This window comes from Podarcis liolepis, assembly GCF_965112155.1.
Source record: "Podarcis liolepis genome assembly, chromosome: 7".
NCBI classification, from domain to species: Eukaryota; Metazoa; Chordata; class Lepidosauria; order Squamata; family Lacertidae; genus Podarcis; species Podarcis liolepis.
Window position 1 is genome coordinate 65687960 of NC_139561.1, and position 25968 is coordinate 65713927.

Here is a 25968-nt window from a genome sequence, read left to right on the forward strand (position 1 = left end):
CAATATCCTTTTATCAAAATAATTTAATAAGGAAGTTGTTCCTTAGAGTTGTATGGTAGTTTATTGGCTTACAAGTTTACTTCTCTAGTTGATTGCTTTTATGTCAGATTTCTCTGTTGTTAATCTGATTTGTCATGTTTCTTATATGCAGTTGTATCCTTTTAATACCCAGGTTCTTGTGTCTACAATAAAATTTGTGGCTCTATAGGAACTTGAAAGGCTCTGAAAAACACTTAATGTTCTCTTTTGCAGTTTCCTATTTTCATTACAATCTGCAATATTGTAATTCTGCAAAAGGAAAAATTACATTTTGCATGTGATTTGAGCCCAGAGTTCAATCCTGTCATTACTCATATAAATGTGGTTTATATATGCAGTGCTCCTTCCACCTGAATTGATATACAGTGGTACCTCGGGTTAAGTACTTAATTTGTTCCAGAGGTCCGTTCTTAACCTGAAACTGTTCTTAACCTGAAGCACCACTTTAGCTAATGGGGCCTCCTCCTGCTGCTGCGCCGCCACTGGAGCACGATTTCTGTTCTCATCCTGAAGCAAAGTTCTTAACCCAAGGAGTCTGTAACCTGACGCGTATGTAACCTGAAGCGTATGTAACCTGAGGTACCACTGTATGGTCTCATACTGTAACTACATGTTACATTCTGTTGTGTGTACCAGTACCCTAATACCTACTGCTTCTAGAGAAAAGCTTCAGAAGTGGGCATTTTGGAGTAAATGGCTGTGGAGACGGGTGTTCAGCTGTTCTTCCACTGCAGTTCCCTCAGCTGTTTTCTCCCATCAGCTGCATATTTGCAAAGATATAGTGCAAACATTATATGGAGGCCCACAGAGGATAAAGCTGTTAGGGAACAGGATAAGCACCTCTTTTCTTCTTCCAGTTGCTTCTCCGCAACCAGTGTCTCTTCCCAAAGCTGCTTTGGCATAATAGAAACAGCCAGAGGGGTTTCTGTTCTCATTTGCATGTGTAGCTCTGCTTTCGTGTTTGACAGGATAATAAATGTGCTTGTTTTATGGTGGGTGAATGAGAGGATCATAATACCACTGGGAACAAACCAAATGTGTGAGCTGTACTATCAATTCTTTTGGCCTACCTAGCCAAATAACGTTGGCAAAAGAATGGACATTTGTAAGCTTTTGTTGTCACATAATAGTTCTTTCTCCCCCAAATATTTTATAAAAGCAAACCCAGGGCTTTATAATTTGGTGCACTTTGCTAAGGCCAGATAAATATTTTTTGCAAGGTAGCTCCAATATCAAGCGCAGGGTCAATATACACGTTTTTGTATCTACGACCATACCTTCCCCACACCTTATGTTGCATATTATGTCAGATGAGGGTCAAGTTGGCATGGTTTGAGAGAAATGGCCTTACAGGCAAAATTGGGACCTGTGTTTTCTCCAATTAAGCCCAGGATAGCGAGTGCTGGGCTAGGTGGACTAAAGGTCTTCTGTATTGTACGGTAGCATCAGATGTTCATACACTAATAGGCCTGTTCATATGAGTGTTCTTAATCATTCCGCTCCCTCTTAGCCTCTGCTGTGCCATCTGTACTAACTACTGGGCTGTTAGAACTGGCCAATGTGATTTGGATCTAGGGGTCTTAATAGACCACAAGCTTCACACGAGTCAACAGTGTGATGCAGTAGCAGCCAAAAAAACAACAACCCCTAATTCTGTTCTAGGCTGCATCAACAGAAGTATGGTGTCCTGTTCAAGGGTAGTAGTAGTAGTGCTCTATTCTACCTTGGTAAACGTCTTCTGTGAAGTGTTTTTGCTGACAATTAAAAACAGTGCTGTTCACCCAAGCATTTACTGGACATTAATTCTTGGCTAAGTGGATCTTACTGTGATTCCTAAAAGGAAGAGTCAGACCAGCCTTTTTCTGTGAGAGTGTTCCATAAACAGGGCTCTGCCACCAAAGAAGCCAGTCTCTGGTTGGTGCACATTTTATCTCTGATATCTGCAAAAGGGTTTCTGATTAAGAATTTGGTGACTAGGCAAGTTCATATTGTGTAATTCTCTGCCCTGGTGTGGATCAGGGAAATGTATGACAGAATGATGTCAGGATATGGATTACATGTTGCATGAAGCTGCCTTCTAACTGTCTTAAGGCTTAAATCTGTTACAAGAGCCAGTGAATGGTATGTTAACATCTCCACAAGCAGTCACTGAATGTCCTTTGGAAAAAATGCTGGCAAGCAACTAACAACAGTGCATTTCTAGATGCTCTGGGTCTCTTGACCCTTCATGGAATTCATTTCACCAGGAGGTCTCCAAATGCAGTGGTCTCCCCTCCCCTAACTTATCAAGCATTCTGAAAATGTAGATGTGGGAGAGGGTCTCTGTCCTTGCTGGCTGGAAAAGATAAGGCTCAATGTCTCTCTCAGTTTTTCTGGAGAAGTGTGAGGGAAGTCTCTCACTTCACACAAGACTTTGGAGATACTTGGGAGCAGGAGAGCATCTTACTCCTAGTTGTATCCAGTCATGGTGTGAAGTGAGAAATCAGTCATCCCCCTCTCTCAAATCATCAGTGCACGTCACAGCCTTCGAAGGAGTGAAGTCAGTCACAGCTGCAAAAAAAGGGAGGCTACCAAGCCCAACAAAAATGTTTGAATTATGCATTTTAAAAGTTTCAGTTCAGAATTCCTGTTCAAATGATGTGGGCACTCACTCACACGGTGGAAATGTGCACCCTGACCCATGTACATTCAGACGTAAGCCCAGGTAAGTTCAGCAGGGCTTACTTCCAAGTGCATAGTAACACAGCTTTCGTTTTCTAGATTAATTCAGGCAGTGTAAGAAGATCCATCATCACAAAACTAGTCTTGAGGATTTACAGCATCTTTCACATTTATTTGTTCTCCATTCATTGACCAAAACGTTTCCCTTTATATACTTATTAGCAGATAATGGACCAGGGGCAAAAGGGCCCATGTTATGTACTTTTATCTAGTAATGTGTTGTGTGTTTATTTTTAGACACTTGTGCAGCCACAGTACACATAGCAGAATTGAATACAGCAAGATCAGGAAACTTCTCAACTGACTACTGTATAGTCTTAGGAAGCAATTATAAGCTGATTGTTGTTCCCTTAACCATGCGTAAAATGGTTTTTAAAAACAGTTTTTTCCTTTGAACAATTTTTACTATTTGTATTTTCAGGAGGAGGAAATCAAATGGGGACAAACCTATGCATGAATACACAAACATTTAAACTCTCTTCCAGCCCAAACGAGCTTTTCTCCTGCAAGGTTACAGATAGCCATTTAAAAAGGGAGGAAACCTAGTGAGGAAGGATGTCTGTATGTAAACTAGGAAACTTCATAGCTGCTTGTCTTGTAGATCATTAGTGGGCCTTCAAGTCAAGTTGAGCTCAGGTTATTGAGAGCTGGACTAGCAAATGAACTGGCAAGTCCTGGTTCAAGGACCCTGAAGGCATACTCTTCCATTGTCTCCCGAGACAGAGGGATGCCAAAATCTATAAATATATGAGTAGTTATGCCTAGAAACTTGAAATATTATTTATAACTCTAAGGCATGATTTCCAGATTAGGAGTCAGGATTTATCACAAGCAGATTAACAGATCACAGGCATTTTGTGGGCGTGGGTTATTGAGTTGCTGGTAGTCTCATTACCTTGGCACAATGAGCAGGTAGAATCTGCTGTCATTTGAATTAATGCTGTTTTAACAATGTAATCTAATTTGTTTTGGGGGGTTTTCCCATAATGAGATTGAAGTATTAGGAAAGTAAGCAAACTGTTTAAGAATCAGTTCTAGCTTTTGTGTTCTCGCATAACAAAAGGATATTAGCATGTGTTAGTTTTACTTTAATCCTTCTCATGCTTTCCGAAGTGGGTATAAGGGATAAAGCATATTGGAGAAACAGTTTTTCTTTCTTAAATATCCTTACGTTTCATCTCTGAGGACATACAGAGGTGAAAGAGAACTTTTTAAACTGCCAAAAATAGGTAGGGGGTGTGGAAGAGAGAGATTGGGTCCAAGGAGGGAATTTTTCACAACGGGAACAAGAAAATGAATATGTGAAAAAGAATTGAGGTTATTTTCCATTGGTTCAGGCTAGGAAGCTTTGAAAACAAAGGCTTGTCATTAAGAAAAAATTGCTGTTCCCTCCCTAAACCCCTGGGATAAACAGTTGTAAATCTATAGAAATTAGGAACTTGAAGAGTGATGAAGTAACTTCATGTGGTAGGTCCCAGAGACAGACTTTTGGGGCTAGTTCCCCTTTGAAATCTGGTTTGAGACTTTCTCCAGTAGATCCCAATACACTCTTTCCTAGGCTGCTTTAGTTAAGAGCCAGTGAGAGTCAGTGCTATGATGTAGAGATTAGATTGTGGGACTATAGCTGAGTTTGAATTGTCACCCAACCACAGGCTTGTTGTAAAAATAAAATGGTGGAGGAAGGGAGAACCGCATGCCCCATCCTAAACTCCATGCAGAGTGAGATAAAAATAAACTACCCATATGCAAACCATGTCGAGCTGATAATATTGTCACATTTGAACTGGGGAAGAGCATCTTTATTTTTTCTGCTGTATTTATAGACCACTTTTCAGCCATACAATAACAGATCAAAACAATTCACAGTTAAAACTATTCAGGTCTTATTCAAAATCTAAAAATAAATCCAGAGACCAACAGGCAAAAAGCCAGTCAAATCATAGCAGCAGGAGGACAATTAAAATACAACACCAGAATAAACAAAACAGAAGCAAAAATAGCTTGCTTAATCTAATTGCTGGAGCCATGGTGAGAAAGATAAGTTTTCCCTCTCTTCCAAAAAGTGAAGAGAGACTCCTGTCAGTTGGTTAGAGTGTGGTGCTGATAGCTCTACCTGTTGAACCTTCAAGGCAAGAACCTGCCAAAGCATGGTCAGGTACTAAAACAGGCATAGGCAAACTTGGCCCTCCAGATGTTTTGGGATTACAACACCCATCATCCCTGACCACTGCTGTTAGCTAGGGATGATGGGAGTTGTAGTCCCAAAACATCTGGAGGGCCGAGTTTGCCTATGCCTGTACTAAAACCTAGAAGCCACACACATTCTTGATTCCCTGTCCCTTTTTGCCCATTGTTTCCCACTCCTCCTCCACAGTGTTAAGTTTAAAAGAGGTATATCCCTTCTTCAAAGGTATCACCATTTCATCCCTGAAATATGTAGCCTAAAAGTCTACCCCTTTCTTACCCTAAATGCACTTTATTATAATTGGTCACTTACTAAACATTTGACCTGAAAGACAGGTTGTGAGGCTTTGTACAACAGGAATAGACAAGGTCCATGATTCAAATACGTACATTTGCATTATATCCAGATCATGAACACTGTCCTGAATAATCCACATCCTGATACCTGGGGTGTCAATGTGAATATAGCATTTGGCAAGGCTGCCATATTTGCATTATGTAAACATGTTCATTTTCTGGAATGTACATCTTTATGTGACTGCTGCCTGACTTTCTAGGATGTGTGGACAGAAAAAATGAGTCACACTGTTGTTCGTATAGTAGTGGGGCACAATAGTTAAGTATTTGATTAAAACACTGTTAGACTCTTGTTAACTAAGACAACTAATTGGCTTTAAATGCCTATCCTCATTCATATTTAGATACTATACATTGTATTAAAATGTTTTAGCGCCAGGCTAAAAGATTCTATGCAAACTGACATTTTATTTCTAAATAAGATGTACGGCAGATGGTCTCTGGTCAGGAATGATTAAAACTAAACCTTCTAAACGGCTGTGCATTTTCTCTCCTGCAGTGCAGCTCTCTGAGCCTGTGTGAAAAAGAGAAATATAAACAATGGTGTATCTTGGATCTAAAATACACTTCTCTATTTACCATGTAAAACAGTTTGATCACGATGTGTGTGTGGTGGTAACAATACGGTTCTGCTTGCATTCTTCTAGCCACAGACAAGGTGACTGACAGCATTGAACTGCCCCATTAGAGCAAGGGTGGTATGCAGTGAAGGCAAGGTTTCTATGGATCCTATGGATCACTCAGCGGAATGCATGTGCCAACCGAGCAGATGGTTGGCACTGGCAATACTCATTTGGTGGGGGAACTGATCTCCCTTCATTTTCAGTTATTGTGTGTGTTTTGTCACACAAGGTTCTGTGTACAGTCGTATTTGGGAGTAGTATAAATGAATATGACTTGGTGTTTAGGACCCTCCAAATGTTGCTAGACTACATCTCCCATCCTCTCTGACAATTGGCCATGGTGGTCATTGCAGTCCAACAGCATCTGGAAGGCCACAGGTTCTCTCACCCATGTCCTAGATTGTTCACTGAGCTACTTTGCATATACTTTGATTTCCTGATTCAGAATAGAAGACAGCTCCCCTTTTCCAGGGGACTGCATTGCGGGAGGGGTTCCGGGGTAACCTCCCAGTTACCCAGCAGTGGGTGGAGGGATGCTGCCCACGTCAGTAGGACGCCCAGCCGCATCACGCCTCCTGGCTGACCAACCGGGTTAGCTGGGGGCCTGGCCACCTGCCGTTTAAACAGCGGTGCGACTTTGGGGCACCCTCCATTTGTCTCCTTTTGTCGGATCTCACAGCCCACCCACCATCTTTGCTTGTGTTGCTTGACTATGGCCTTGCTGTGACTAATGCTGGTCACCTGGTTGTTGGGGCCGGGTAGGAATTTTTCCGCTTGTCAAATTGGCACCAGCCATTTGGTTTTCGCCTGCCTAGTAGCTATTGTCACAATTTTGCAAGGTTAGGCAAGGTAAGCCTTGTCATGGGAGGGGCAGTTGTTGCCTCCGGCCTGCCCCTCCACGTTAAGGGTATCCCGTTAAAGGGATCCAGGGGTGTGGTTTCTGTCCGAAGCCTGGATGTGGGCTAGGGCCATGCCACGACCCCATCAGTGACCCTGGGGGTGCTCTTAATTGATGTATATCATAGGGCTCCCCCTATCGGTGGTTGACCCTTTGAGACTTCCTGCAGATGGGCAGGAGTCAGGATATAGTCTTGCTTCACCCAATTGCCTAAGCCAAACCACTCACATCTGTAACCAGTAAAGTTGTGGCCTTATTTATCCTATTAACCCAACATATGTGTGTCTTATTTCTGGGGGAACTGCGGGGCCTGGGGCCTTGCCACGCATGAGGGTTATGGATTTAAAAATAAATAAATGCTATTATATTCAGACTATTTGTCAGAGTGAGAAGAAACTGTCATTTAAATCAAGACTTTTAGTGGTGTAGTATTAACTAAATGAGCCACCTTGGCAGGAAAGGTAAAATATCAATTTACTTGAATGGCTGACATGGTTGTTAACTTTCAGTTGCTTTTATTTTTAGTTTCTATGTTGAGGCAAGATGGGGTGGGTGTGGGGCGATAGGAGCTTGCCAAAATCCTCTATCACTTATATATATTTGCTAGGTAAACCATGAAATTGTACTATTAAGATTTGAGTACACAGAATTGAAGTTAAAGCTTTCTAATGCTAAATTTTGCTGTGTTGTGTTCTCTTTATCACAGTTAATGTCAATAAAAGAAAGGGTTACCTTCTAGCCTGGGAAACGTACTTGCACGTACAACTGACAGATCCCTATTTATATCCCAAGTAAAGGCCAAACTACATATGACTGTGGCAGATCTGTGTTTTCAAATGTGGTTCGAGGAAACGGGTGCATGTGTGATTTTGGAACATAAAATGGTCATACGAGCTTCTGATTTTGAATTGTACTGTCCTTCTCAACCGGTTGCTTCTACCCTTTCCATTTCATGAATAACTTTCCCCCAGCCAAGCTTCAATACCAGAAGTGAGCCTGGCTGGCATAAAAATAACTGGAGAAGAGATTTAAAGGGTCTGTGGGTGGTGGGAGGGGGGTCAGTGCAGAAATGTCAGGTGTACGAGGAAGGAGGCTCATCATCCTACCTACACATCACTTTTGCAATGCAAATTGCCTCCCTTATCTCACCAGCTTGCAACTTAGTTCTGCCAGTCATGTATCGCTTGACCCAAAAGATTGCACATTAATGGGTGCAATGAGATAAGAGGTTGGGTGGAGAAAGTGGAAACACGCTTAAAGGCCCTTGATGGCCTTTTCTTAAAGGAGAAGCCCAGGGCCAAACTTTGAGCATTCAATAGATCCAGCATGTCCAACTCCCCAAAGACTGCAATCTACTCCCACTATAAAAAAACTGGAAGTGATCTACCCATTGGAATGACGAAAGGTTTTTTTTGGGGGGGAGGGATCACTCAGGATCATGCAATTGACCAGGGGCGACCCGCAATCGACTGGTAGATCGCAATCGACCTGCTGGACAGCCCTGCAATAGATAAATGAAGCTATCTCTGTTCTCTTTAAAAATACATAAATTAAAAAGGAACTACTGCTCTTTATCCTAGGCTGGAACAAGATATTAAGAAGTTAAAGGCCGACCTGCAGGCAAGCAGGCAGATTGAACAAGAGCTGCGCAGTCAGATTGGTTCTCTGACCAGCACAGAGCGGGGGATTCGGTCTGAAATTGGACAGCTCCGACAAGAAAATGAGCTGCTTCAGAATAAGTAAGTTTGGTTCTCACTTCGCAATATAGTGAGCCTTTTCCTCCCAGCTGATTTTTGTACTTGTAATCTGATTTTTTTAAAATCAAATGCAGATTTTTGAAATCTCAAAGCCCAAGCCAGGCAAAGTTTATCTCTCTTGAGCTCCATTCATCATTTCAGTGGAAAGAGATTTAAGATTTAAAAGTTCTTGACTATGCCCAGATAAAGGCCTAAATTTTGCACTCTGAACTGTTTGCTATAGTACCACACTCTTTTAGTACTGACAGTGCTGTAGAAATTAATAACTCTTTCCTATTGATCTGTAAAAATGCTATATGAGCATATGGAGAATGACATTTATCTCTTGTTCAAAGAGGCACATGATTTAAACAGCTAAAGGTCAGGCTTAACAGAAAAGTTATTCACACCTTAGCTCTGCTATAGTGCTGATTTCCTTCCACTCTATTATAATGAAAAGTGATGCACATAGTGTCCCCCTACCCAAATCCTTCCTATTATCCACTGAACTCTTACCCAAACTGGTAATCTGTATACTATATAGGCATCTATATACAAATTTCTCTTAAGACAAGACATTCTGCTTTGACTTGTAGTGATTGGAGGTTGTATCCAGTGCTAGTCCTACTCAAAGTAAACCCATTGGTCATGACTTAATTTCACGAATTTTAATGAGTAGGACTAGCACTGAATGCCACTCATGTGTTACATTCTTCTGAAATTTAGAGAGCAGTCTCCATTTTCTCAGAAGGGAAGGCTGAGCAATTAAAGAACAATAAGGCCCCAGGGAACGATTATATCCCTGCTGAACTTCTGAAGTCTAACATCGGCTGGTGGGCCCCCCTGTTGGCATCTCTATTTTCCTGGATTGACTCAACGGGTCTACTTCCAGATGGCTGGACAGAGGCAATAGTTATTCCAATCTATAAAAAAGGACCTACGCCAGACCCGGCGAGCTATAGACCAATCAGCCTTCTGCCCATACCCAGCAAACTATATGCCAAACATCTTTATATTAAGCTAACCAGCTGGCTGGAAACTGAAGCTATTTTAGCGGAAGAGCAGGCGGGTTTTAGGCAAGGCAGATCCACCATAGACCATTGCTTCACCCTAGCCCACCTAATTGACAAATATGCCAAAAAATCCCGTGGGGTGCTATACGCAGCCTTTATCGATCTAAAGGCTGCCTTCGATTCAATTCCACGTGCAAGACTCTGGGACAAATTGAGCGCATCAAGTATAGACAAAAGACTATTATTTTTGATCAGCTGTTTATATAAAGACACGGTGTTGTATGTAAGAACTTCGTTAAATGGCCATCTTATAGGACCAGTTCCTGTCAGCAAGGGGGTCAAGCAAGGTTGCATCCTGGCCCCAGTTCTATTCAACTTTTACATCAATGATATGGTTAACTGCTTGTCATCTCCGGACTTCCATGCCCCCAAACTGGCTGACAAATCAATATCCGTGCTTTTGTATGCTGATGATGCGATACTTCTATCTCGAACAAGAATAGGCTTAAATAGGCTCATAGGTGAATTTTCAGCATACTGTAGGAGAGAGCAACTGGTAATAAACTATCAGAAAACCAAAATCATGGTTTTTGGAAGGAAATGCAGACAGTATAGCTGGAGGATGGATAACCAGACAATCAAACAGGTTAAAGCCTTTAAATATCTGGGTATCGTCTTCCAGTCGACCGGGTCCTGGGATGTCCATCAAAAATATGCCAAAGAAAAAGCAGCTCAAAGCATTAAGATGTTGTCGCGCTTCTTTTACACGAAGGGGGGCAGATATATCCCAGCAGCCTTTGAAGTCTTTCAGGCAAAACCTCTAGCGCAGTTACTGTATGGGGCACAAATATGGACGGGGAACCACTGCTCAAGTCTTGAAACTGTTCAGTCTAAATTCCTAAGGCAAATATTCGGTGTCCCCTCCTGTGTCCCAAACGCAGCTTTACGACTCGAGGCCTGCCTCCCATCTGTAGAAACTCAGACCTGGCAAAGAACACTCAACTATTGGCTTCGCCTTAATCTAAATCCACCCGGTCTACTGCCTCTAGTAATGCAAGACCCCCATAAAAGCACGTGGTTCAAAACTGTGCATCAAAAACTCCTTACATGCGGTCTGCATTCGCAATCCCTACTATCAATGGGCCTTAGTAAAGCAAAGAGCCTAATAGGCCAGCGCCTGAAAGACATTGAACGGCAAAACAACCTGACTATTCTAAAGAAAATGTGTCCATGGTATACTTACTTTCCCCCTGCCCACTTTGACTTCCCAGCTTCATATCTGTCTAAATTAACCATCCCAAAATACAGACGCGCCTTTACATTGGCTAGATGGGATGTTCTTCCCTCTGCCGTACTCGAAGGTCGTTACCAAAAGACTCCATTTGAAAAACGACTCTGCCCATGCAGAGATGGCAACACGGAAACAGTGTCCCACGTCCTCCTATCCTGCCCCCTTTATAAAGACCTAAGGAATGAGATTATTACTCCACTCATTCTCTCCAACCCCGGCCGTCCACAAGACATTATACTGTTCTTTCTCTTATCTGATACGGACAGTCAGACAACAGAGAAGGTCGCAAGGTACATCGAGAGAGCTGTGAAATTGAGGGCCACCATCTGAGTGACAGACGTGTTCATCTGACGGACCTCCTTTTGTTTGTTTTTATCCCCTCTTTATGTTTATTTTATTTTATTTTTAATTCTTGTATAGCTGTGGCCTGTTGGCTTTGCTAATAAAGTTCTGATTGATTGCTAGCAGAAGGGAAGGCTGAGCACTTAAAAGAAGTTACACTTCTGGAATAGTACTTTATTTTCTTCTCAGGCTAAAGAAAGTAGCAGGGATCATGTTCCTTTTCTTCCCTCTTTCAGACTACATAATGCTGTGCAAATGAAACAAAAAGATAAGCAGACCATTGGCCAATTGGAGAAAAAACTCAAAGCAGAGCAAGAGGCACGAACCTTTGTAGAAAAGCAGTTGATGGAAGAAAAGAAAAGAAAGAAGTTGGAAGAAGCAACTGCTGCGCGGGCTGTTGCATTTGCTGCTGCTACCAGGTACTAGGCTCCCTCCCTCATAACGCTAGAATTTGGTGACAACCAGTGAAATTGAACAATGGAAGATTCAGGACAAACAAAAGAAAGTACAGTTTATTATATGCATGTGATTTTTTTTTTAAGGTGTATAATATGAAAAAACAGATTCAGATAATAAAAAGAAATGTCCTGGTCTGTGCCATTTGAAAAAACAGAGTCAGATAATAATAATAAAAGTACTTCGCACAGTGCATATTTAAATAGTGATGGCCACCAACTTGGATGGCTTTGAAAGAGGATTTGACAAATTCATGGAGGAGAGGGCCATTGATGGCTAATAGCCATGATGGTTATTCTCTGTCACCACAGTTGGAGGCAGCAGTGCTTTTGAATACCTCAGTTGTCAAACATAATCCGTTCCGGAAGACCGTTCAACTTCCAAAATGTTCAACAACCGTGGTGCGGCTTCCAGTCGGTTGCAATAGCTTCTTGCATTCAAGCGGAAGTCGCGTTGGACGTTTGGGTTCCAAAAAATGTTCAAAAACTGGAGCATTTACTTCTGGGTTTTCGGCATTTGGGAGCCAAAACATTCGAAAACGGAGCCGTTTGAGAACTGAGGTTTGACTGTACCAGTTGTTGGAAACCACAGGAGGGCAGAGTGCTTGGATCCTGCGTGCTGGTTTCCCACAGGCATCTGATTGGACACTGTGAGAACAAGATGCCACTGGCCTGATCCAGTAGGCTTTTCTTATGGTCTTATAGTGTTTCAGGTTGCAGGGAGGGATCGCATTTTTGTATTCTCTTTTGCTTGATGATCACCAAGCTGTTTTATAGAAACAGCAAAAAGTATGAAGGCATGTAACACTATCACTTGGCCAAAGATAAGCAGACCTGGAAATGTGACTGTCTGATTGTAACAACACTTTAAAAAAAAAAAGTGGCACACACTGAAAGTCTCTCTCTCCCCACCCCCTTGGTTCTTGTTTTGTTTGGCAGAGGGGAATGCACTGAAACTTTACGAAATCGCATCAGAGACCTGGAGACAGAGTGCAAGAAGTTAACGATTGACATAAAGCTGAAAGAAGATCAGATACGAGATCTAGAAATGAAAGTGCAGGTAATGAGAGTGCACCATGACATTGCATGCCTCCTTCACAGCCTGAACCTGACCCTTCAGAATGCCTGCCACATTTTCTGTGAGAGAAGAGTGCATAGGGTTGTGTTTCTTTCTGTTATCCTAAATAGGCCGGACTTTCCTTGCCATGCCTCCCTCTTTCCTTGAAGGAAACTTGCCTACTTGAGCTTTGCCAAACACCACTTTAGGTTTTTTTTACACATTACATTTGAAGGTGGTTCATGGATGGCCCGCCCCATGGGATGTACAAGCCTAGAGCTGAGAAAACACAAATAGTCAAGGAAGCTCCTGACATGCACACACAGTTATCAGCAACTAATTTTTCATGACTTGGCTCGCTTCTGGAGGCCAAGTTTCATCTGTAATATACTCCTGCATACCTTGTTCTTACAGGTATGCTGAAAACTTTGATCTATTTGCAGATTGCCCTTTTGCAGATTGCCCTGGTTTTTTCCTTCCCAAAGTGATTGGCACAGGACCACCCCTGTTCAGTATTAAGTGGGAATTGATAGATTTTTATATTCTGCCTTAGTAGGATAATCATCCTGTTTATCCTCATAATACATTTATAATGTTAGGTGCGGTTAAAATATAATACTCTAAATAAACTAATTGCAGTTTTTGAGCCCTCTTGGAGGAGAGGAGAAATTAAAATAGTGAGGGAATGGTATTTGCTGGGGATAATCAGTGGACAGAGAAAGGGTTAATCACTTACCCTCCAAAAAGTGTAGTCCCAACCTGAAACAAACTATGATGTTCATTTGTATAACACTCTTACTCCATTGTTAGAAAAGCAAGCTTTGATTAAGGTTTTTAGGAACAGTGTCAGTTTTAAATAGAAATGTGCATTTTAATAAACTCTGTAAAACATAGTTTCAAGTTTTACACTTGTTTCTGAACCTGTTCATGGTTTCCCCCATAAATTTGCAGTGAAATGTTTCTGTGTTTTCCTCTTCCTCTTCCGCAGGCCCACATAATCAAAGTGGCTAGGGAAAAGTAGTGTGGCCCTTGCTTTGCTACACAGGGAGCTGTGAAATGTACAAGGAATATTTTCGTAATAATCAAAAGCTTCTCACTTGTGTTTTAAAGTGAAAAACAGTTTGACTTTTTGTTTTCTACAGGTATATTAAGTAAAACCTATTTTTTTATTGGCATTCTCAAGTACATTTAACTCTGGAGGCTAAAATAGTTCGAGTACCCCACCCTTAAAATAAAGCCTGGACAGGTTGAGTAACTTGTCAAAACCCCTTAAGCAAACATTTTAATTTACAGAGAGGGAATGTTATATAACATTCTCCCCCATTTATCAGAAAGTTGGAATTTATTGAGCTTTTCTCTAGCACTTCATTCTTGTACTCACTTTGCCTGTGGTGCCCCACCTGGTTTCCAGTCCTGATTTGCCTTCTCCCTATTGTGGGGAGAGTCCGTAGTGCAGTGGAAAAGGATATATTTTTCACTGAGGAGGTCCCAGGTTCAAGCTGTGGTATTCCAACTGAGCAAAGTGTGTGCATTCAGGTAGCAGGGCTAAGAAAGATTCTCTGCCTGAGACTCTTCAGAGCAACTTTCATCCTGGGCTAGATGAAGTATAAGGCAGTATCATGTGTTGATATTTCTCTGGATGAGGTCCATGTGGGCCTAATAGGTTTAGGCCAGCAGTGGAACATTTTTTTTTTCAGTCTGAGGACCGTATTCCCTTCTGGGCAACCTTTCAGGGGCCACATACCAATGCTGTGGAAGACCAGAGGGAGAATTGGGAGGAATGAAATGTTTACCTTTGTGCTGTATGCTAGTTTCTACCCACACCTCTATCCAGCATCAAGGGAAGCAAGAGACATTATCAGAGCTATAGAATGCAACCAGACAGGCAACAATGCTCAAGGAGGGTGCAGAGCAAGACCAGATGGGGTTTGTGGCCTTGGGAGAGTCCTGAGGCCAGATAGGGAAACTTGGAATGTCACATTTGGCCCCCACCCCTAAGGTTCCCCACTTACACCATGGCTGGCCAACTTCTGATGGTGGAAACTTGTGCCATACCTTGGTAAGAACAGGAAGGCCCATGGGCATAGCGATGTGTGGAGTGCTGCTTATGGTCCTCTCCAGCTGTCAATTACTCTGCTGCTATTGCATGCTTCCCAGCTCAGAAAACTAGAAGTGACCACCACCACCATTAGAATCTCACTGTTTCAACTGGGACAGTCTCTTTCCCAGCCTGGCATATAGTCCGCCTACATTTAGTGCAGGACGTGCAGGTTGACTTGAAGGTTGGCCGCCACTAGCTTAGATCAGCTTCTGCCTTTGCTCAACCTGCTTTGCATTAGAGGCTGTGGGTAAAGTCTATCATCACCACTCTCATTCCACCCCAGGAAAACTGGTTGTGGGGTCAGGAAGAGACTGTACTGCCATGAACATAGAGGGTCCATATCTCGGAGTGACTTCCTGGGGGCGGGACATCCATACAGCTTGCTCTGACATAATCTCACAAATTTACATTGACTTCCTAGTTAAATGTGGTTTTCAAGACTGGAAATTTGTGCGTCTTAATCAACAGCAGATTGGAAGAGCCCCCACATCAAGCCGGCTTTGTGTTCTGCAATTGGTACATTGTTCATGTTGAATGAGACATAAGAATACACTGTAATCTATTCTGAGCCCTTGGGGAGGCTGGGTGAAGAAAACTGTATTACTACAGCTGAACATGTGATTTCCAAGCTGCAGCTTCTGCAGAGCTAAATTGCCTTATGAACACGTATATTTTACATACTGCACTTGAGGTCAAAGGATATAACCAAGTTGCTCTAAACCCAGCATACTGCAGATTTGACCCCAATTTTTCCCCTTCCCCAGCCACAACCCTCAGTCTTGTTCTTTCCCCTTTATCTCAGTATAAAGTTGCTGTTTGTAACAGTCCTGCTTTAATTACTCTCAAGGAACTGCGGAAGTACAAAGAGAACGAAAAGGATACAGAGGTGTTAATGTCAGCACTTTCAGCCATGCAGGATAAGACACAGCACTTAGAGAACAGCTTGAGTGCGGAGACGAGGATCAAGTTGGACCTGTTCTCTGCATTAGGAGATGCAAAAAGACAGCTTGAGATAGCTCAAGGTAAGTGGGATTGGATTCTCCGTGCTGCTGGGCAAAGTGATAGAAAATGAGGTAGTGCCCTCTACTGTCCAGTGAGATACCATGGGATACCAAAGAATCCAGTGTTCCTGTGAAAAGCACTTCTGTGCAAACACTGGGGACTGTGTGGGTGCTTGCTGGTTTTTATAGCCTTGCTGCATTTTCTTCAAGTACTTCAAAGCCTGCTCCACAGCCCCAGTCTGCCACAGGACTATGAAGGACTCCATTGGGAAGGATGAGTCAGAAAAGCCCCAATACACACTTCCTGTTCTGCTCGTAGCCCTTTTGATTTTGGCTGCTGACAGCTGGAACTACCTTTTTGGAAATTGTTCCCGCTTGGAATATATGGGAAATCCCCCCCCTCCCCCAATAAATTTGTCCTGTCTTAGTAACCACACCACCACCCCGGACAAACTTCTAAGCCTTGTTGGCATTATTTTGGCTTTCCTTGAGATTCCTCAGATTTTTTTGCCTAAGGAGGACCCCAGCGCCACACTGAATTTTGCTTTAGGCAACATTTCAGTAGCTCCTCCATGCTGCAGTAGGGCTCAAACCTTAACGAGCATTTGTTCGGTCAGGTTAACTACTGCTTGGACGTCCAGCAGTAATTCTGAAAGTCTCCGTGGAAACAGGTTAAACAAGAGAGTGCAGAGGACTGGTTTGGAGACGTGAGAGTAATTGCTTTGGTCCACCTGAACAGCAGCGACTTGGTCAGACAATCCTAATCAAATGCAGCAAACTCCACACCAAAGAAATCAACAGTGTTTTGTTTCTCTTTAGAGTGGAAGCAAACTGCTAGAAAACAGATGGTTAAATTTTTATTGGATCTCTGAGTGCAACTCCAAGTGCGGATGCTGCAGAAACGTAATGTGGTAGAAAATTAATAGCCCAGGCACAGCTGGAATTCTTCATTTTGTATACTCTGTCCAGGAAAACAAAATGCTGAGGGAAGTGGGAAGAGCAAATAATAAATGGCAATTTGCTTAAATAGTTTAATTTGTACTTCTCCCTCCTTAGCTGTTACTTTATTTTCTAACCTTGGGGAAATAACCTTCTTGCATAGGCCTCTATAAAAATGCCATTAGAGTTCTCTTCCAGGAAGTTCTAAGGAAATATCGTTTTTTCACCTCCAAGTTTTTAGGAAATCCAGCAGGTGTATGTGCCCCCAGACAACCTTCATACAGTACCTTTCTTTACTGTTTGCAGTGATCCAATTCACAGCTTCTCATTCCTTCCTGTGCTCCTGCTTTGGAGCCGCTTTTTATTTGTCCAGGCTTTTTTGTTCATTGAGTGGCCCCTCCTTTGCCCTCATTTTAAAGTGGGGGTGGTAGGAGAACTCCCAGCTGTCCCGTTCCTGCCTTACTGTGCTGTGATGGTTTCATCACAGCAGGGCAACATGAAGAGCATTGGCCTTGGCAGCAGGGATACAACAAAGGCAAATATTTTGTCTCTCCGGAAAATATTGCTGGAAAGGGCAAGCTCTTTGCTGTGAAAATGTGTGCCAAACTCTGCCACTTCCTGTTCCTTCCCAGCTCTTCTTGTGATTTGCTTTGGGCTGTAAACTTCCACTTTAGCCAGCAGAGGGCGCACAAAGTTAACAAAAGATGGAAAATCCTATTCAAGATAAAGTCCCATCAAGTCAACTTTGCCTAAATCATGCTCACCACCAGTACAAACCTATTCCACCCACCCCACCACCAAATAAAGAAGATAAGTACTGAAGGAAAGAAAGTAGATGTATGATTTCTACCCAAAACTTGGAAATAGGTAAAGCAAGAGTTTCCAGCATTAAGGAAATCTGAATGAACGGGTTAAAATAAAATGTGTCAAGAACACTGTCTTAGTAAAGGCATGCTTGTAAAGATATTCCTTCTGTTTCAAATGGCCATAGAGGGAATGTGGAAATTATCTGCCAGAGCTAAATCTATTGATTACTGTGGAACACTCAGGTTTTAATTTAGCTTTGCAGTTCTTTTTTTAAAAAGCTGTGCATGTTGTTTTAAAAAGTAAAGGTATCCCTGACCATTAGGTCCAGTCACGGATGACTCTGAGGTTGCAGCTCTCATCTCACTTTACTGGCCGAGGGAGCCGGCGTTTGTCTGCAGACAGCTTCTGGGTCATGTGGCCAGCATGACTAAGCTGCTTCTGGCGAACCAGAGCAGCGCACGGAAACGCTGTTTACCTTCCCGCCGGAGCGGTACCTATTTATCTACTTGCACTTTGCCGTGCTTTTGAACTGCTAGGTTGGCAGGAGCAGGGACTGAGCAACGGGCGCTGACCCCGTCACGGGGATTCGAACCGCCAACCTTCTGATCATGCCACTTCTGTTCCCCTCAGACTCCACCGCATAACATGTTTGTCCACAGTTTTTATCTGGTATAAAAACCTGGCATTTGGTGACAGTTCTTTTCCCTCCTCTTTAATATTGCAGGGCAAATAATTCAAAAGGATCAGGAGATCAAGGACCTAAAACAGAAGATAGCAGAAGTCATGGCAGTCATGCCCAGCATAACATACACTGCGGCCACCAGCACACTGAGTCCTGTTTCCCCACATTACTCTTCCAAATTTGTGGAGACCAGCCCTTCTGGACTTGATCCCAATGCCTCAGTTTATCAACCCCTGAAGAAGTAAAGACCAGCTTCCAGTTTGTCACACGGAAGGCATCACACAGAAAAATATCTTGCAGTCAAGATGAAATTTGTATTGTGTGAGACTGTATTGATTTATTGTTTAAAATAAAAAAATAAAAAAGAGGGAAGTGGGGGGAAAGAACCTGAACATCAAGGTTTGGCTAGAACTGCCCATCAGTTTTTTCTTGTAAATTTTTAGAAAACCTCACAGAACTTTATACGGTTTCTTTCTTGGCCAACGCATTAAGGGAAAAAGAACCCACGACTCTTGGTTTTCACATAGCAAATTCTGCCTCTCTTTTTTTCCCCAAAAAGAACACCTCTTGTAAGGTTTCCTCTTGAAAGGATAAATTAACACAGAGCTCCGCTTGATACAAAACCCTTTCTTCCCATTTAAAAAAACAAAACATAATGAAGCCAAAATTACAAATTAAGAGTTCAAAGGAATAATGATGGAAATTCCTTAGGGTTTTTTTTTTAAGGGCAAGAGGGTTTAAGTGCTCAAGCAAAGCTTTTGATGATGTTAGTGGATTGTGAGGCAGAGGGATGGGGAAGCGCATGTGCAAGAAATCTATTAGCTTACCCCTCTAAGGACCAAACCATATTTAAGGGGGCATCAGTTTTAAGGGAGGGCATAAGGATTGCAGAAAGGGTGTAGACAATAATGTAACATTGGTGGTTGTGTAAAGTGTTTAGTTTCCCATCGGTGTATTTAGTCACTTGAGAACTGCTAACAGTCTTGTTCAACAGTGCCTTGGGGAAAAAAAGATATTTCAAGAGGAAACTCGTTCATTTAAACAATTTTCTCCCGCTTTCACTATCATCTAGCTTGTAATGCCGAGCTCGTTTTACAGAGTCTACTGCAGATCGTACATGGTAATTTAGGTGCCCGTTGCAATCCTAGTTTACATCTCTTTTTTGTTTGTTTGTTTTGGGTACAAAATCCAACAGTGTTCATATGGTTAGGATATGCTGTAGAGGGCTCAGTAGCAGCAGAGGGAGTGTTTTGGTGAAGGCGGAACTGTGCAATGTACTATATACAGTACAAGAGACTGTCAGGTTGGCTCAAGAACACGGCAGTTTGCGGGTTTTCTTTTTTAAAAAGTCAACTGCGATTATGCTTTATATCATCTTGTGTTTGACAATTTAATTTCAATGGGGCTGACAAAATCTCAGCAGTTGTGCCAAGGAGCTTTTTTTAAAAAATAGTAATTTTTTAAAAAAGAAACTCATAAAATTGCACAAAGATTTAAGTTTAAATGTATATTGTGCATTGGTAGGAAAGTGTGTTGCACTGGCGACTTTCAAAGTGTTTAAGGTTTGGGTGTGGGTGGGAGGGGACATGGTGGGAGGGGTACAAAATCGTATTAGTAACTAGCAAAATTATAAAATCAAACCATTATGATTTTGCCAACATGCAGTGGACTCTGGAAGGACAAAGTTCTTCTTTAAAAACAACAGCAATTTTTAAAGTTTCATATGAATTGGCAAGTATGCCTTGTTTTAAAAAAAATTAAGTAGGACAAGCAAGTCAATAAAAATAGTATTAAAATCCATCATTTTAAATCAGATTCTTTTGAGATAAAAAAAAACTTCTAGCTTTAGCCAGGTGTGCATGTTGCTGTCATTTTGCATTTTTGAATCATCTTGTGTAATTGTCACCATGAAAGTGTTACTCAGAAATGTCATAGGTTTTCATCTTTGTGCAAAACATGGACTATTGTCACTGACTTTTTTGTGTTGAGGTTCCCCCATTTTTTATTTTTTTATTTTTATTTTTTTGCTGCCCTTTGGGCACAACTTTTGTTGAAATACTCGGTCTTGGCTGCATTCTTTTTTTTTTCTGTGGGGTTTACAAAAAATAAACATTTTCTTGCAGATAAAGTAGTTTTCTACTTTTTTAAAAGAAGAAATGCTATTATTATTATTATTATTTATTAGAGTTGTTAGTTGCTTCTAACCTGAAGATCGGTTGATTTGGTGCTCTAGTGCTACAAGCCTTCTCTCACCACAAACTGAAACTTGATGGGAAAATACACTGGAAAGTGTGTGCTAGCATGTGCTTGACACAACTTCATATATCCACCCTAGCATGCCAATTAGAATGAATGCCCATTAAATAGCTGACTGTCTTACCTTCCTGAAAATGTTGTGCAAACGAATCTGGATGGATTCTCTATTAATGGGTCATATGGAAGTGACCTGGGTCTATCAGCTGGTTAATCTTACAACTTTTGGTTGATCAGTAGAATCTGCATATATTTGCTTATGTGGCAAAGCAATTTTCAAGAAAAGTGCACACTGGTGGTTTTTATAATGGGGGGCAGGGCGGGGATTATCTAAGAATAGGTTGATTCACACATTACATGGTGACTAAGTGACCACCCACAACATGCTCCTTCCCACCAGCTGAAACGCTCATTTTTTTTCTTGTCATCTTTATGAGGTTGGAGCCAATGTTACAGATTGACCTTAGCAAGAGCTGCCTGCCAAAGGGAATAGTTGCCTGGCTTGTAAAATCTGATGTGTCTGATCTTACCTAGAAATTTGGCACCAGTTGATCAGGTAGGTTCTGCTCTATGCAAGCGCTTAACCATGATTTACACTAACCATAGGTTGGTGCTTTAACCTCATTAAGATCCCGAATGTATTAGGTTGCCAAGCTAAGCCCTTTTCCTTGGGAATGTTTGCATGAAGACAACTGGTGTGCCGTGACTGTGCCTAATCCTTAACAATAGTCTTAGAAATAACAAGAATCTCTGGTTAAGGAAAACAAACAATAGTTAAGCAATACATTTTTTCCATGTGCCTGGAGAGTGCTTCAAATGCAAACCAAATTTAGCCAGACTCTATAGGGCAACCTGATGGACAATGAACCCTACCTTTTTCCTTCTACACATGACAAAATTAGCTCTGGGTATCTGTTTACTCAAACCAAATCTGCGAGGGGTAAAAAAAAATGGACCGAAGGTCTGAAAAATGACATTGTTTTATTTATTTCCTACAAAGATCTTTACTTTCCTCCTAAAGCATGCCAAGTGCTCAAAGCCTTCTTAAATCGAAGTGCAATGCAGTTTGTGAACTCTGCTATCCTTCCTAGATGATTAGGACAGACATTACATTGTCCCAATTAAAATTATGAGTTAGGAGAGGTGAAAACTGTGTGTGAAGCTTGTCGCGTGTATCTTTTATATGCAATGAGAAATGAATGGAAGGCAATCATTCCAGACAAAGGGAACTGCACTTGGCCGGCCTCTGATACACAGTTATATGAACTGCTTGAAATGAAAAGGAAAATCCCTTCAATTGGCTCATCAACTTTTATTTTCTGTTTTGCCAAATTGTGAAGCCAGGACTGCAGAGAAAGGGGGTGGAGGGAGGTTGGATTATAACAAATTTGGCTTATAATAGACTTCTAACCAAAGAGCTTGAAGTATAATGTTCGCCCCAAATGATTGACTTACTTGGAAATGAATCCATGCGAAGAGAATGCCCCTATCACTTTTACTTATCACATTCATTATGCATCCACGGATTTATCTCAATTAAGCCCCTTTTCAGTGAAATCTGAAGGATTAATGTTCTATTCATAGATCCAACTAAAAAAAAAAAGCACTTTTCCCCCTCCCAGTCCTTTTCTGAAGTCCTATATAATGATTCTGGTAAAAAAAAACCCAGCCCTGAGCAATGAACTTGCTGGCACAGGATGCCAAGCACTGATTGGACAAGGGAACTGCAGAGAAGCAATTTAAACGGGCGCTTGCATGGCAGTCCAGAATCCCTTTGGTTGGGAGGGAGTGGGGAGGGAATCTGGTGACATGAAGGAGCCAATCCCATGCCATGGCCTGCTATATAAAGCTTTTAGTACTAGATCGTTCCTCAGTCTGGGCAAGTTGTCAGAAGCCACCAGGCTGTTCCTACTTGACCCAAAGGTCCATGCCTGACAGCGTCTAAATTCTGAAAAGAAGTATTTTTTAAAAAAATGTATTTATGTATATAAATGTTTCAAGGCAGCCAACAACATTTTTTTTTAAAATGCAGCAAAAGCAGAAGATCAAATAGAGGAGTAGGAAAGAAGCAGAAGAGGAAATACTGTATTCACCACAGTGGCTCAGAGGTGCAATAGCTGGGGTTTTTTAAATTAAAAAAACAACAACATGTTGCTTTCGTCACCAGAAGGTCAAAAGCAGAGGAGCTGGAAATTGGTCCCACAGCCTCAGTGGCATTTTGAGGAAGGCCCTCTCATGGATAATTCACATACTACCCCATACCTCAGCTGCAAGGTAACCAGAGCAGGCTCTCCAAAATGGTTCCTGAGGGAGAAGAAAGTTCTGTAGGTATCCACTTAAACCCATTGAAATTGATAGACCTAAGTCATGCCCATTTCAATGGGTCCACTCTGAGTCAGACTAGTATGGGATACAACCCCACAAACCTTACTTTTCAGAGCACAATCCTATTTGAAATATGGTTCAGGCCTGGTCCAAGTCTACCTTAAATCTAAAGAGGCTTAAGGATGGACAGCAGGAAGGGCAGTTGATGTGATGGCCTGGGACTCAGGCTCAGAACCAGAACCGGAGGAGTCTCAGTCCGCACCGGATCCTCTGCCTCAGGTGCCATCTGAACCGAGTCTGGGGCCTGATCCTGAAGAGCCCCAGTCTGCACAGGTTCCCCTGCAACAAGCTCCAGCTGGGCCGAGTCAGGGGCCTGAGCCTGCCCTGGCTCCAGTTGCGGGGATTACCTCGTTACCCTCTGCTGGGTAATCACGTACAGCTGCTCCACAACCAGTTGGGTCAGGAGAGGCTGAGGTGGCCTCTGGGTCTAGTAACCCACCGACATCTCCCAAGCTGCAGAGACTCAGGTCTGAGAGAAGTACTTGCAGGAGGAGTGCTCACCTTCAGGTGAGACAGGGAGGTGAGTCACTGGGGGATCAGGACCAGGCGTTACCCCAACAGAGATAAAAGGCAGTTGGACGCTGCCCCAGGTTGCGGGAGCAACGTTGCTGTTTGCCAGAACCTGCCTGTGATCCTGTGCCTGAGCTAGCCTGGTTTCCTGCCTTGTGACTTGCCTTGGCCCTGTTGGACTGACTCCTCGCAGAATCCTTGGATTCGGGACCGGACCGGGACCGCGTTGCTTGGGTTTACCTCCGGCCTAGCACAGTTGAGATCCAGGTATGGCTGTAGGTGCAGTTGGTAAAAGGTATTTCTGAGCCTCCAGTGACAGAGCTGGATTCAGACAGACCCCCAAACTGCAAACCTGCTCCTTCAGGGGGAGTGCGAAAGGGTGTATGAATTGCAGGTGTTATATGAAAATGTTGATTTTTCCCCCTGTGGTATGGTGTATTTATGTTTATGTTCTTGAATGTAAGTGGCTTGGAGACCTTTTAGGTATCAAGCAACAAATAAGTCTAAATAATAATGATTGCAATAACAACCATCTAGACTACCTTACAGGGTTGTTGTGAGGATAAAATGGGAGGGAAGGCCCTTGAATGCCTGGAGAAAGAGTGGGAGAAAGTGCAGATAAATAGCCTTACCAGAATGAATAGAAAAAGCCTGTGATGCTTCCCTTTCTTTGAAGGGACAGCTGAGCTAGTGTTATAGCTTGCTCAAAATACTAATTAGTATTGGGGGTTTTTAAAAAGAAAGAGAGCAAATCTGAAATTTCTTTGTACCTTAATTGAATCCCATTTCCTCTGATATGCTGCCTGATAAATGCCACAGAAGCATTGCGGCAAATCATCTTTAATAAGAAAGTGGGGGAGACCAGAGAAACTAATCCAATAAAGTTGAAAGGGAAGTCGACTCCCTCTTTTTATTTCTAAATTTCCTCTCTCTGGCAGTTTGAGTAAAGCATTGTTTTAGGACTGTGTTGTCAGAAGGGAAAAAAATCTTCCTTTCCGCCACTTAGCAGCTTTTGACATCTCCTCTGCAGATTGAAAGGAAGCTTCTTGCATAATTATTGCAATTATTTCCCCTCTAAATTTAGGCGGGAAGGCAATGAATGATGGCTCAAGAAGAAATGTAAGCTATACTTGGATAAGTGTGTTTTAATCTGTATTTGGAAGCGTGCTGGGTGTTTGGAAAGGTGACATGCATTTTGAAAATTGCTGCAGTTAGGTCAGGTTTGTCTGTTCTGTTCTCATGTGAGAGCCATAATGATGGTGTGTGCGCACACTCACAAACACACACACACATTGGCTATGTCTAAATATATAAAGGCTCAAGCTTACGCCTATATAATTTTGTATGTGATTGAGTGTTTGTCCCCCTAGGTGCTCTGGTTTTTGTTTTTGTTTTAATCACACATCAAGTTTAACTGTAGAAGGCCTGTAGCTTAATGGAGAGAAAGAGAGAGAGGCCTCTGTCACCAGCATTTTCCAAATGAATGCAGGTCTGCAGGTTTTTCTGGAATCTTCAGCTTTTGCTAAAGCAAATAAATAAATGTGGTGGTAAAGCTAAAACAGGCTTTTACTATCCAGCATTTCTGGTTTCCAAACCTGATAGCTTTATCCTACCAGTATTTTTCCGCAGCAAACATTAAATATCTAGACATCACCTGTGCGTTTTGGAGAGTTTATTGAGGCAGGGCTAGCAAAGGGAGATGTGTGAATACAAGTTTATGATATCTCTGCTTTACCTGCGTGTTGTGGGAAGCACTCTCGTGGTCTTCAGCTGGTGGGCCGGTGGCCTATCCCTGTGTAAAAAGATATGGTCTGAGAAGTAGGTCTCCAAAAGTGTGTTTGGAAGATGCCAGCTTTGGAAGGGCTGGTGTAATGCTGGCATGGTCATCAAGGCAGGACCCCTTGGGGCAAATGTCCAGGGCCCCACTCAACAGAAGGAGCAGGAAAGCGCCCCCCCCCAAGCTGCTGGGTGAGGGGAGCCAATGGGTTTCAAACTCTGGGTGAGTTAGGGACTTCTTCTGCATGCGAAGACATTCATGCGAATGAAACCAATAGCGGGTCCAATGGTCAAGATGGCAGTAGAGGGAAGTGAGGGGCAGGTGGGGCTTGTCCACCTAGGAAGGTAGCCCATCGAAAAACAATGGCGAAGCATCAAACCATACTAGAAGAGAATTAAAATTACACCATTACAGCAACTTGTTGACATACATCGGCATTTATTATCATCTGAAAGCATAAGTGACTTCCGCTTCCTTAAAGCCAATTTAACAAGATTTGCAGTCCTACATGTTATATAATAATCTGTGCTGGTCAATATGAATAAAAAAAAATTACTTGGAGAGTTATTTCTAATCCCAGCCATAATGGGCAAGTGGCATTAGATCCTCGGGTCTGAATACAATTAGCGTTCCAGTAAAAAGTTACTAGGTCCTCTCCTTCAGGCATTTAACTAGGCAATGGCTGCACTGCAAGAGTTTGAACTAGATGACCCTTTGCGTCCCTTCCAACTCTACTATTCTATAATTCTATGATTCTAAGACTAACTAGCCATCCCACACCAAGCACCAAAATGTCC

The 25968-nt window shown here is 42.3% G+C and overlaps 1 protein-coding gene and 1 long non-coding RNA gene across 2 annotated transcripts in view; both read left to right on the top strand.

The window, feature by feature from the left end:
* Positions 1-20374, top strand: part of MACO1 (macoilin 1) — a 64090-nt gene extending 43716 nt beyond the window's left edge. Inside the window, exons 7-11 of the mRNA XM_083511955.1 lie at positions 8403-8561; positions 11441-11623; positions 12599-12719; positions 15665-15839; positions 18289-20374. Of these exons, the coding sequence (XP_083368081.1) occupies positions 8403-8561; positions 11441-11623; positions 12599-12719; positions 15665-15839; positions 18289-18491 (841 nt within the window). The 3' untranslated portion in view covers positions 18492-20374. The remainder of the gene's footprint in view (positions 1-8402; positions 8562-11440; positions 11624-12598; positions 12720-15664; positions 15840-18288) is intronic.
* A 938-nt stretch (positions 20375-21312) lies between these two features.
* Positions 21313-25968, top strand: part of LOC310710860 — a 42377-nt gene continuing 37721 nt past the window's right edge. Inside the window, exon 1 of the long non-coding RNA XR_014528282.1 lies at positions 21313-23661. This is a non-coding gene — a long non-coding RNA (uncharacterized lncRNA). The remainder of the gene's footprint in view (positions 23662-25968) is intronic.